The sequence below is a fragment of the Cricetulus griseus genome, chromosome 5 (genome assembly GCF_003668045.3).
Source record: "Cricetulus griseus strain 17A/GY chromosome 5, alternate assembly CriGri-PICRH-1.0, whole genome shotgun sequence".
Lineage (NCBI taxonomy): Eukaryota > Metazoa > Chordata > Mammalia > Rodentia > Cricetidae > Cricetulus > Cricetulus griseus.
The window spans coordinates 85,431,737-85,445,493 of record NC_048598.1 but is presented as its reverse complement, the minus strand read 5'-3'; the positions used below and the strand labels follow the sequence as shown (position 1 = coordinate 85,445,493).

The 13,757-nt window shown below is 47.7% G+C and overlaps 1 protein-coding gene across 10 annotated transcripts in view; it reads right to left on the bottom strand.

Annotated features, from left to right (window-relative positions):
- Mta3 (metastasis associated 1 family member 3) overlaps nucleotides 1-13,757 on the bottom strand; it is a 139,644-nt gene that overhangs the window by 15,120 nt on the left and 110,767 nt on the right. For 6 of the 10 annotated variants that reach the window (XM_027417922.2, XM_027417917.2, XM_027417918.2 and 3 more), the window contains exons 17-18: nucleotides 6,776-6,967; nucleotides 2,085-5,205 (exon numbers count right to left, since the gene is read on the bottom strand). The exons of 1 other annotated variant lie outside the window; for it this stretch is intronic. In XM_027417922.2, coding sequence (XP_027273723.1) covers nucleotides 6,810-6,967 — 158 coding nt within the window. In that variant the 3' untranslated portion in view covers nucleotides 2,085-5,205; nucleotides 6,776-6,809. Of the gene's footprint in view, nucleotides 1-2,084; nucleotides 5,206-6,775; nucleotides 6,968-10,518; nucleotides 10,684-13,757 lie in introns of those variants that run through there. 3 more of the 10 variants (XR_003485776.2, XM_027417921.2, XM_027417920.2) reach the window with 3 other exon arrangements.

Sequence of the window (13,757 nt, the reverse complement as noted above, 5' to 3'; positions counted from 1 at the left end):
GGATGGACGCCCAGAGGCAAAGGGTAGCTGGGATGATTTAAGAAAAGCTGGTTAGAAATGGGCCAGGCTAAGGCGGGAGATTCACGAGAAAGAATTCGTGAAAAAGAATAAGCCTCCCTGTGTGATCATTTGGGAGCTGGGTGATGCTCCCAAATGCCCCCGCCCCGCTTAAAAAAAAAAAGAAAAGAAAAGAAAAGAAAAGAGAGAGACAAAAGAGTAAAGAATAAAAACAACAACAGCAGGGGTTTAGATAGATGCAGCTGTGGGTACTTTGTCCTAAATAACAATCTCCCCCAACCCCAAGGCTCATGAATATGTACGGACCAGAGGATGGGGAGCAGTGCTGTGATGTAACATGGCCATTGTACCCAGGAACTTGTGGTAGCTGCAGTTACACAAGCTGCACAAGATCAAATCAGTCAGCATTCCAGCGTTGATGGGCGGGGCTCATGAGGAGCCATCCATGCTGAAGAGCTGTTAGCAGCTCACAGCTGCCAGGGGAGGGAAAGCCATTTTTCCTTTTTTAAAAAAATACTTCAGATTCATTTTTATTTTGTGTGTATAGATAGGTGTCTTGCTTATCTTGCATACACCACGTGTATGCATTGCCCACAGAGGCCAGCAGAGGGTGCCAGATCACCTGGAAACAGAGTTGTAGATGGTTGTTAATGGCCATGTGCGTGCTGGGAATCAAACCTGGGTTCTTGGAAAGAGCAGTCGGTGCTCTTAACCCCAGAGCCATCTCTCCAGATCCCAGAAAGTCATTTTTCTTTGGGAGCATGGCTGCTGGCAGGTTGCCTTTGCTCCAGGGTAAGGTTGCATACCTGTACACATACAGGCCCCACAGACTGGATTCAGTCGGTTGTGAGAAAGAAAAAAAAAAGGACGTGAAGTTGGGGACAATGTCCAGAGGGAGCTGGATGTGATAAAATTACATTGTATACATACATGGAGTGCTCAAAGAATAAATAAAATACTGTATAAAAAAGAATGCTTGTCCATTAAGCAGATATTTGCTTTCTTTCGTTTCTTTATGCAGCGTAACACTGACATGATATTCACAGGTAAGTGCTATAAATATATATCATCATACTTAAGTTATGAAACACTAAAAGGCTAAGCATTCCTCAAGGGACTTCGGTACTTTCTCTGGCAGGGAGGGAGGCAGTTATATCATTTTAGGTGGAATTATGACTTGGTTATTGGAAAGTAAGAATGAATGTGATTGCCTAGGTGACAAGGGAGCCAATTTCATAAATCCCCTTTTCAAATCTATTGTTTCTGGGCCCAAGAGATAGCTCATCAGGAAGGGTGCATGCAGACAGCCTGAGTCCGAGTTCTATCCTCAGGACCTCCATGTTAGAAGAACAGAACGACAGGGAGTTATCCCCAGACCTCCACATATGTTCCCTGGCACACATAAGCCCACATACATTCATATATACTTGAACAAAAAATAAATAATATACATTTTAAAAGTGAACATTACTTAGCAACCCCAACAAACCCACTGACTCCTTTGGTTTTGCTTTTTAAATCACTGATCACATAGCCCAGTAAACCAGTGTCCTACAAACAGGCTGGAAGGGTCTCCTGTGAGACTCCATCTGCTTTTTCCTATAGTTGCCTCAGCAGAGCACCTGAGGCATTGTGCTCAAACAGTCACCTGACAGGGCAGACCAGGGCCAGGGCACAGCAATTTCTTCTGCACCTCCCCAAACACCCCAGCCTGTGCCCCCAGGACACAGTGCTAGCCACAGCAGTATAGTGACTCTACGGGGTGACTAATTTGGGACCCTCTAAGCCTAAGTGGCACAAAGTCAAAGGCACTTTTTTGGGGGGTTCAGTTTCCTGAAACTACTACCTTCTCAGGATGTGGCTGGTCAGACAGTAACAGCACATTCAACCTGGGAGAAAGGTTGCTGAGAGTTTGGGGGTGGCCTGTTACCTCTCCTAGACCCTGGGAGCAGGCAGAGACACCAAGTCCCTTAGATGAGGTCCTCCAGACACCAAAGCCTGGAGAGAGCATGAGAAGAGCCTCCCAGCTGAGCCACTAGCCCAGGAAAGGACATCGTGACACTAGGCAGGATTTCCAGAAATTTATTGGAAACAATACAAACCAACGGATAGATGGGCTCTCCTACAGACAGACAGGCCACAACTGGCATGGTGGCGTGGGAGAGAGCTTCCCCAGCACTGAGGCTGGCTCTGGCTAGTGCTCATGGCAGGGGGTGGGGGGTGAGGGATACGACCAGAGACTTGGAGTAGAGGAACAGGCAGGCAGGTCACACAGAAATCAGAACATGGTTTTCTGGAAGGAAGCACAAGGCATGGTGATTTAGTGGGCAAATTCCTCCAAAGGAAAGCAGGAACGACTGTGAAGAAAGGCTTCCTCTTCCTTCCAATAGAGCTCTTTCCTCCCTAGGAGGATGAAAAAACGACCTACAAAACCCAAGCAGGCCACTCCCCTGCCTCCTTCCCCAAGGTCTTAAGCACTGTCGAGGAACTGCCAGTTTCTGAAGAGACAGCACATAGCATTGCACCTGCCACAGCTCTCCCCTGTTGCATGCTGGGGGATGAGCCCACAGGCTCACAGGGTAGGATGGCTTCTGGCTAGAGCCAGCTAGTGTGGGACACGCACAGAAATCCATAGGGTGGGAAGAAGAGGCCGAGTTCCTTCTCCTTTCTCTGACTCCTCATGGCTTTGGCTCCTTTCCAGTGGCCCTGGCCTATAGTTACATGGCCTCTTCACTGTGCTTCTCCCCCGCCCCCTGCACTCTTCTTGCTTCTGTATGAACCCTAAAAATGAGTTTTGCTTTCCTGGTTGGGCCCTGAGTGACAGACACTGGGCCACAGACAAGGCAGTACTGTGGGAGCTGCCAGCAACTTCCTTTGGTCCCCCTCTTTTGTACACCCTTAATCTATTAGAGTGGTGGCAACATTTGAGGATGGAAGGGATGTCTTCCCATGGGGTCTAGCACTACTGTATGCCTGTGAAGACAGCCTCAGTTCATCCAACTCATCTGCTCACCGAGAAACAGGGACATGCCATTGACACACAAACACACGATGGCAACACGGTGGGCTCAGAAAGGCAAAGACAAAAGATCAGGTCCTTTGGAACCTGTCTTATTTACCCTGGAACACTCCTTCAGCATTTTTGGGTCTTCCCAGCTATCAGATGGATCAAAAACGCTTAGTTATGTTGTGAAGATGAGGCTGCAAGAGCCAGCTCTCACAAACAAGGTGATAAGGAACATTCTGGATCTATGGGGCTCAGAGAATGAGCTGTGCTTTTCCCAAAGCTAACTGTGACCTAGGCTAGGACAGGCCTCCTGTGCCTCTACCAGCCTGGTGGAGGACCTCCTCCAGATCTCTTGGACTTGGTAGAGAGAATGAATCCCCAGTAGTCAGGGTGACTGACCTGTCAGCACGATGAGCTGTCACTCATGATGCGACCAGGGCAGAAGGGGAGCGTGAACAGGGAGGCAAACATTTCTCCCTGTGTCTATATGCCACATAAACGCAGTGTTCGGCCAGATGCAGAAAACTGCACAATCTCTTCTTTTTCTTTAGAGAAGAAATACTCAAATGGCCAGTCGCTCCATCTCTTGGGTCTTTGCTGATGGAAACGCTATAGGGAAATGTCAGCCATCTGCACCTGGTTCATGGAGCACCACTGACCCAGGCCCCACTTGCAGGGCCCCAAGCCATGGCCTAGCAGTGGTGGGAACTTGTCATAGCTGTGGAGAGGCCTATTGAAAAAAAGCAATTCCTACCTAGAGAGTCCTGGGAGAGGACAAGGCAGCTGGAAGCCTGACCATTGTTCTTAGCCACACACCCCTCCTCTCTGCTGTATGGTGCACAGACTTCCAGATGTCACCACCATTTTTGTGACAATTTACTCTTCTTGGGGGTGGGGTCGATTCCAGCTGTGGCCACTCTGTCCTGCAACCATCCGCTTGGAGTATCTCCTATCAGCCACCCAGCTGCTCTAAGACACAGGCCCCAAGGTAGTTGCAAGGTCAGATTTTACTTGTCACAGTGCTGGGACTCTGTGCTCCACAGCCTGTCCCTGTTAATGGAGAGGTGGCCACGTCCTCTGCTCAGGGAGTTACTTTGGTGACTGCAGCTAAGTGTGGAAGCTGGCAGAGGAGCCATCTAGGACATCACTGAGGGCTTGTATCCAGGGCAGTAAAATAGGCAGAGGTCTCCAGGGACCCCAGCACATATGCTCACAAAAAAAAAGCTGGAAGGGTTAGGGATCACAAAGTCATCTACATAGATTCATATCTACAAATAGGATTTCTATCCTTTACCCTACCCCTCAGGCCCAACAGAGTCTATTCAAAATAAAATGGGGGGGGATTCATAACCCCTTCACCCCAGCTACAGGTCCTTGTCAGCTGGTTTAGCTATAAGGGAAGAGGGCAGTAAGCCAACAGCTTTCACAGTGATACGCACGATTAACACCTGCTCTCTGTCAAGCTCCCCAGGACCGAAGGGAAACGTGTCCTACCTCAGCCTCTCTCCAATGACAAAACAGATGCTGAGAGTCACTTGCAGGCTGGCCAAGGTCAAGAGCAATCTGTTTCCCCAGACCCTCCAGCCCCATAAATGGTGGGAGCAAACCCTGTACAGGATGCAGAGAGAAAAGAGTAATTTCCCCAGTGAGGAGAGAAAGGCAGCCTACTGAGGAAAAAGCCAAGAGATACAATAGCAAGGGTAGGGAAATGTTATGAACCGCAGAAATACTGGCACATTCCGAAGGAGGAGCCACTCAGAAAGATGCCAGGTCCCTCCTGTACATAATTTAGACACATGCAGGGCAGTGGGGCTCCGGGCTCTCAGCAGCCTCCATGGCTGAGCTTAGCTGCTCCTGGGAGTTGGGAACTGGGAAGCAAGGGGGATAGTGGCTCCCTGCTTGCCTCGATTCTCTATCCAGGTCCATTCTGGGACATCAAGGTCTCTAGGAAGGAAGCTAGGTGCCACTGGTTCACACACACGGAGTCACAGACACAGATTGCGCACTCCTACAGTTTCTTCCCTGCCCCTTTAGGCCTCCAAGGAGTGTGCGTGGAGCTCTCCCACCGAAGGGATCACCTTCTTTCCAGGCATGGCTGTGACCACCAGCGGGGACAGTAGCAGGTCTTGAAGAACAGGAGGGAATAGGGATAGCTCAGTCTGACACACAGCAGGTAAGTTCTGGAAAAGGGAAGAGACAAGAGCAAGGCTAAACAATTTTTGATAGTGGAAGCTAACTTAAGTGTGGAGGGCCGAAGCCTCCCACCAACATGGGCAACTGTCAGGGAAAAGAAGGCCAAAAGTAAAGGTCACCTAGGTCAGGAAAATGTCCAAGTGACACCAAAGCATCAAAGTCAACTTTGGGTGCAGGTGCAGTGGCTGCTGCTGGGCTATCCCACCCCAGGTCAGCGGGTCTGTGTTCACCCACAGACCTCACGAACACCCTGTGGAGGGAAATAAGAACCATGCCCTGCCAGGAGGAGTGACCCACACTATCTTCAGCCATTGTAATCATGGTGATGCCAACCCTCGAGGGCCATGAATATACTCTGTAGGACAGAGCTTCAAACCCCAGTGTCACAGGGTCAAAACTGTCCCCACTCTGTCAAGGCTGTGCATCTGGACTTGTGACAGAAAAGAGTAACTGAACAGCAGACGTGGCTGCCAACATTATCACTGCTGTGTTTCACTACACAGCAGGGTGCGGGGGATGCTGAGATGGGATAAAAAGTCTTGGACCTTCTCTCCAATCAGCCACTGCAGCCCAGACAGAACCAAAATGTTTGCTTTTACTGGTTCGATCCATCTGAAGGGAAAGAGGGTGGGGCTAAGCTAGAGTGTTACTTCATGAGCCTTTTGGGAACAGGGAAGGGGCATATATACGCACAGCCTGGTGACCAACAGGGGCTCACCAAGTGTGTTAAAGGCTAAAATGCAGTTCAAGAATCACTAACCAGGTACTTCACTGGTCCTCTCGTGTGTCATGTGACCATTGCCAGAACCTTAGGAAGATCTGAAAGACTCAGCTCAGGCTTAAGGACACGCAGTATCCACCACAGAGTCAAGATTTGAACTCAGATCTTAACTCAGCTCAAGTTTTCCCCACTCCACTGAGCCTCCCATTCTCCATCCAGCCCAGTGTTCTAGTGACAGCCCAGTCAGAGTATACTTCAATGTCTGTGTTGCCAGTGTGCCAATATCTCTCAGAAGTCTGCTCCCCCACCTCAGGTGGGGAAGATGTGGACTCTGTTATTCACTCGTCCCAACAGAAACAGAACACCTGCTTGAACACAGTACACAGAGGCCATGTTTCTGGCCTATCACAATGAAGTTTTGCTAAACTTACCTGCTTGGGTTTCAGAGCAACCCTCTCTGATAGCCAGGCGCTTGGGATCTGGAGTCCAGGCTCATACCTGCTTTCCCCACACTGGCTCCGAGACATGCCACCTCTATATCCCAGCAGAGTCCCAGTGCTTACACCTGCCCTCACGAGGCTGTCGTTTCGTTCTTTCCTTCCCAGACCTTCCCCAGCCCTACTGCATCTCCCTGAAGCAAGAGCAGTGGGCACCTTCAGGACGCCAAGTACACAGCACGGCAGCAGTAGCAGATGGCCCCAGGAAAAGGTCTAGTTCCCAGGTCTCCTTCCAAGACCAGAGGTTGCCTGAGCCATTTATCTTTTTGCTCATAGGCAAATGTGTTCATCTACACTGTCTGCTTTTGTCGCCGCTAACCCTGAATCATAAACACTTACTTTGATTTCTGCAAAATGTTCCCTATTGGTTTGACTACTCAGAAGTACTTGAAGCCCGTGGACTCGGAGACTCTGCCCTCTGACCAACCGATGCCACAAAAGCAATCTCTTTTACAGTCTCTAGTTGCAGGCTTCTGAGTTCATGTCCTCCCCTTCCGAAAATCAGAGAATTCACCATCCGAATCTTGGAGGCTGGAAAGCAGATGGCGAGTGAGACCATGCATTTAAGAAAGCTAGACTCGGGCCAGTGAGATGGCTCAATAGGTAAAAGGCACTTGTGTGCAAGCCTGATGACCTGAGTTCGATCCTAGAACCCAGACGGTGGAAGGAGTTGTCCTTTATATGTGTGGTCTCATATGTATGCATGCACCAGAGCATGCATGTGCACACACACACACACACACACTCTCTCTCTCTCCTCCCTCTATTTCTCCCTCCCTCTCTCTCACACACATACACTCTCTCTCCCTCCTGTCTCCCCCTTCTCTGTCTCTCTTTGTCTGTCTGTCTGTCTGTCTGTCTGTCTGTCTCTCTCTCTCTCTCTCTCTCTCTCTCTCTCTCTCTCTCTCTCTCACACACACACACACACACACACACACACGAAAGCTAGACTTGAGGGCCGAGGGCCCAGTATGTCCGAAGAATCCTCAAACGGCTCAGAAAGTGGCTGGAGAAGCAAGCCCAGAGCTCTCCAGAGCCCAACTCCATGGGCAACTGACTACTTCCCACCATGGATGTGCTTGCCCAAGAAAGACAACAGGTGTCAAGTGTGTTTGAGAGAGCAAGTATGTGCTCAGGATTCTTCCGGGTGAGTTTCCAGAGTGCAGGAGGCTAAACATGTGCCCTCTGGGAAAGACACCAGGAGGAAGCCCCTCTGGGAACTCGGGAGGAGTACATGAGATGATGGCTTTTGGAGCTGCCCAGCTACCAATCAAACTCAACACCCCAGTGTGTTGCAGTTGTTTCCTCCAGTATTATAACATCCAGGGCCTTATCTGTGCTAGGCAAGCCCTCCCCCAGCCAGGCAAGCTCTTCCCCGCCCTTGGGTCACCAGGAGAAAATCTCTAACACAAATGCTAGAGATCAACCATTAAAACCAAATCATCACTAATGTCCTCTGAGAAGCAACAAAAGAGTTTCCATGAAGCATAAACAGCAAGATTTAAAAAAAAAAAATTAAACCAGGAAAACCAAGGTGAAGAGAGGCATGGAAGGGTGGCTGGGGTTCTGTTTCCTGCAATGGTAGGTTAATTTATATTGGACTAACTCTCCAGACAATCAAATGTGGGCAAAATGAACCAACCAAACAAACAAACACCATAAAAGCCAACTATTTGGAGGTGGTGGAGAGGCTGTAAGCCTAGGACAAAGTGGGACTAGGTGAGGGCTACTTCCAGCTATTGCCTTTCCCGTGAGCAACGAAATACAGGAAGCCCACTCAGGCAGAAAGTTGCGGCCTAGCCGGGATGAGTCATCAGAGGTGAGAGTTTAAGGCAGTCTATACAGCTGTGAACTGGAGGAGGAGCGCTTGAAAAAGAAGAGGACTTGGTTAGCCCTCAGATGTTCTTACACACATGCCCCAAATCCCAGGCTCCTTCCTGACCCGGAAGTATAGAGAGAGGCACAAAGCTTTCTGGGAAAGATCTGGGAGGGCTCACGATTTGAGAGGGGCTTTAGCAGCCACTTGTGCGGGGAAGACAGAATTTGGAGTTTAATTTCTGCCAGTTCACAGGGCTGGGTCAACAACATGATCTTCCCACTGAAAACCCATTAGGCTAAGCAAATCTGAAGACCCCTAATCTTTAAACCAGTGGTTTCCAACCTTCCTAATCTCACAACCCTTTAATATGGTTTCTTGTGTGGTGGTGACCCCCAGCCATAAAATTATTTTAACTGGGACTGGAGAGATAGCTCAGAGGTTAAGAGCACTCTGCTCTTCCAGAAGTCCTGAGTTCAATCCCAGCAACCACATGGTGGCTCACAACCATCCATAATGAGATCTGGTGCCCTCTTCTGGTGTGCAGATACACATGGAAGCAGAATGTTGTATACATAGTAAATAAATAAAATCTTTAAAAAATTATTTTAACTGTAGTTTTGCTACTGTTATGAATCATGATGTAAATATCTGTGCTTTCTGATGGTCTTAGGTGACCCCTAAGAAAGGGTCGTTTGAGAAGGTTGAGAACCACTGCTTTAAACAAAGGCTCTGCAGAATCACAGTGATCAGAGCTGGAGAGATGAATGGCTTACTATGCATGCATGGGGACCAGACTTTGGATCTCCAAAAGACACATAAAATGCCAGGTGGGCATCGTGGCCTGCCTGTAATCCCAGCCTTGCAAAGGGAAGATGGGGATCCCCAGAGAGAGAGAGTTGGTTAGCAAGACTAGTCAATTGACTGAGAACCCCTGCCTCAGTGAGGTAGAAGAGTTGCTCATGATTCCCAGCAGGCACCTTGGCCTCCGTATCACATACACTGGTAAGCCCACACTCGTGCAAACAGACACATGCACCTCCTTCCCCAGAGACACCAATAGGGAAAAAATAAGAGTCAACGTGATTCTGATTTCTCTACTTGTTAGAGCAAAACTGAGAACATGGCAGGAGAACCAGAAGCAAGAAGTCTCTGTAGCTTGTCATTCACAGTGACTGGTATTCTAAGCATCAGAGAGGAGAATCGGGGAAATGGGACCCGTAATCAAAGGGAAAATGTAAGATAAATGTGAGAGATAGCTGTTAGAAGGAGCAGACATGGGATCGAACTATCTGCTGTAAATATGTTAAATAAGCTATAAAGAAAGCTGCAATGGGTGACAATGTAGTATGGTTCATTTTTGCTCTCAAGAGACAGGGTCTTCTTACTATTATAAACTGGCCTTGAACTTGGCATGTGCCCGGAACTCATGATCCTCCTGTCATAGACTCTGAGTGCTGGGATTACAGGCGTGTGCCACCATGGCTGTTCCTATTTTAGAAATATAAAGGGAGGGCCAGGCATGATTTCAGCACTGCAGAGGCAAATGCAGTTGGATCTCTGTGAATTCAGGCCAGCCTGGTCTACACAGAAAGCCCAGGCCAGCCAGGGCTACACAGTGAGACCCTGTCTAAAATATAAAAAAATAAAGGCATAAATATAAAAGGACTAGAGGATCTCTGTGATTTCCAGGCCAGCATGGTCTACAGAGTGAGTTCCAGGACAGCCCGGGCTAAAGAGACCCTGTCTTAAAATTTAATTAATTAACTAGTTAATTAAAAATGGCAACAGAATATCCCTTTATGGGGTGGAATGGATGGAATGATGTGTACTGGCCTTGGAGAAGCTACATGATTCATGTCATTTCAGATTTAATAAAACAAGAAGAAGCTCATTAAAGGGCACAGGCCTATGATCACATCACTCAGAAGCCTGCGCAGAGGGACTGACGCAGAGGCCAACGTGGGGCACATAGTGAGGCTGTCTCCAAAGAAAAAGAGAAAGAGTGCCTGGCTAGCATGCAGAAGGACTTGGGTTCAACCCTGAGAACTGAAAAGAACAAGAAGCTAAAAATGGGCTGCTGGAACAGGATGTTTGTCGAGCATGCATGAGGTCCTTCTGGGTTTGATTTCCAAGAGTGCAAAAACAAAACAAACACCTAAAGACAATTTTCATTACATTTTATTATTTTTAAATATTTTTATAAAATTTTCATTACATTTTATTAATTGGTGCGTGCATGTGTGTGTGTGTGTGTGTGTGTGTGTGTGTGTGTGTGTGTGTAGACATGTGCGTACCACAGTGCGCGTGTGGAGGTCAGAGGGCACTTGCAGGAGTCGGTTCTTTCCTTTCACCATGAGGGTCCCAGGGGTCAAACTCAGGTCACAGGCTTGGTGGCAGTACCTTTACCTGCTTAGCCATCGTTCCGGCCCTAAAAACAATTTTTTAAAAAAAGAGACGACAAAAGAAAGAAGTGATGTGGCCATACCAATATTAGAAAAAGTCAACTGCTAGATAAGAAGTATTAACAGTGATACAGAAGGTCACCTCATAGTGATAAAACGTTAAAAAGACATAAGAATAATATAGGCATATACACAGACATGCAGCAAGAGAATTTAAAAATACATGAAGCAAAAACTGACATACCTGATTAGAAAGTTAAGCTGAGACAGTTTCCCAGAAACTAGAGGAGGACCCAGGCAGGCACATGTGGGAGATTATCCTGACCGTGTTAACTGAGGTGAGCCCACTGTGGGTGGCACCATTCCCTGGTCAGAGAAGAGCCTGAGCAGATGTGTGCAGTCACCCTGTCTACTTCCTGACTCTAGATCTGATGTCACCAGCTGCATCCAGCCCTTGCTGTTTTGACCGCCTCACACAAGGGACTGTATCCTGGAACTGTGGGCCAGATAAACCTTTTCTCCCTGCAGTTTTGCTTGTCAAGTATTTTTACTGAAGCAACAAAAAAAGAGACTAAGGCAGATTTTCCTGTTGCCTTGCTGGAGCCCAGGAGATCTCTGAGCCCGGGAGATCTCCGAGCCTGGAAACCTTTGTACATTGGTTTCTGGGGTTGGTCTTTACTTACTGAGGCATCTAAATTCAATACTGAGAGGTTGAAAAATAGCTCACAAATACTGCTCTGTGACAGTCCCAGGTTAAGTTCCCAGCACCTGCACAGTGGCTCACCCATTTGTAACTCCAGTCCTAAGGGAATTTGTCACCCTCTTCTGGCCTCCTTGGGCACCAGGTACACTTGCAGTCCCTATGCATATGCAAGTAAAACAGTCATACACATAAAAAAATAAAAATAAAAAAAACTAGGCTCAGTGGTGTAACCTTTAATCCCAGCACTTGGGAGGCAGACTTGGGTGGATCTCTGAGTTTGAGGTCACCTGGTCTACATATCGAATTCCGGGATGACGAGGGTTACATAGAGAGACCCTGTCTTAAAAACAACAACAACAAAAAAACAAAAAACAAAAAACAAAAAAACTTTTTAAAAACCAAAAATGGTCCAGTACTGATATCCACAGGACTCCTCAGACATGTGTGCCTCGTCACTAATGGTGAGACTAACTTAGGTAAACCTTCGAAGAAAGCAAACCCCTTCCCTTCCTTTGTATTCTTTGCTTATCCAAACACCTAAATGGTTCTCATACCTGAGACTTAGTTCTCTAGCCAGAGGTTTCCCTCAGGAAGGTCACCTCTATAGGTTGCTAAGATGGGGAAATGCAGGGACAGACTGGTGTTAAAGGCTTTGGTAATGACCTCTGCAGGTAAACAACTTAATTGAAGAAGTCAGCATGGGTCCTCACATCTGTCACTCTCCCAGGACCCCCACATTGAAGGCTCCAAATTAGTCTCTTGGGAACATGCTAGTATTTGCTCCAGAGACAGACAAGTGTTCTCTGGGAGAAAACATGCTATCAGCAAACCCCAAGTACAGGGATGGCCAATCTGGAACCCTTCTAGATATTCTAAAATTCCAGGCTGCTGATTAATCAAGTCTAATGTGCTTGGGTCTGTTTTCCTATACAACCCCACCCCAGTGGCTTCATAGGCCGAGGAAACACCCATGGTCCTTAGACAACGATCCAGTAGCCTTCAAGCCCTCTCAGATGACAGGTAGGTACTCTGCCACACTGCTTCACCTTTAATAAACCCTGAGGCCATGTGGCCCTTTGTACTTTTTGTGTCTGTGCACTGCCGGAGCTGGGACCTGAGGCCATGTGCACAGTAAGCAAGTACTCTACCACCAGTCCACATTCCCCAAACTCCTAGTAGCCTATTCAGGCCTCTAAATTGCCTCTATCTCCCCAGTGCTGGGATTGCAGATGTGTGCACTACAATCAAATTGCAGTGCCAGAGATTAACACGTGGGTCTGTGGACATTTTACCAACCGAGCTATGTTCCCAGCCCCACATAATGTCTTTTAAATACAGAATTTAGAATATATATTTAGCCACGTTATGACACTATACCTGAGACTAGAAGACCAGAGGTGATCTAAAGAAACTTGACTTTCTTCCATAAGTAATGTTTTAGAACATTCAAAAGGAAAACTGTGGTCTTTGGAAATGACATAAAATTGCTGACAGAAGGCAGCCAGGGCCCAAGCATGCCTGGGCGTGCCGTCCGCTGTCCCTGGCAGTCTATTTTTATTGGATTTGTGAAGACAGCAGATGCAGTCCCAGAGCGCCAACGCTGGTACTCTGGCTCTCGCCACCACCCTTTTCCCAGGGCTGGGATGCCAACAGTTGGACTTGTTGAATCATCGATTCCACAAACAAGTCATCGAAAGGACACTCTTCACATCCCAGATCATAATATTGTACTTGGAGAGACATCCGAAGTCGATACCCTCTCCATGGGAGAGTTAGAGAAATGACATCACTCAATTCAGGAGATAAAGAGCAATCTACAGTATAGCAGTATGTCTCGGGGGAAATAAGCCAGAGGAGAGAGGATTACAAAGGAGGCTATTACACAATTCATCGCTTTTCCTGTCCAGCTGCTCTGGCTCCATCCACTCCACATCTCTTTGGACCTACTGAGTCTTATTCAGTACCCTAAGTCAGTAGTCATGCCATTCTGAACAAAGGTAAAGGGCATCTCCAGCTGTGTCCCGGGGTCAACATCAGTCCATAGCAGGATTTTTCCTCCAGGTCCCCATGTGATAATGATGGAGCCATAGCAGGCAATCGTAGCAGTGTAATGAAAGGTCAGTGGACCAACCAAGGCCCAAGCAGCTGACACAAGTGGGAGGTGACAATGTCTTCTGAGGAGGTCAGGGGAGGCTGAGAGGCTTATTCAGCCCATCTGCTCTCTCCTTCCTGGGATTTTTAATTTTTAGATTTAGTCTTCACTGTGAAAAACATTCTGCTGTCTGAAGATCTTGATGTTCCGTCCCTCTGCTGTAGGTTTCTAATTATACAAGCCTACGAGCAAGCAAGCCCCCTCTAGAAACTTAATTCCCATCTTGGCTGCTCCTCAGAATTAAT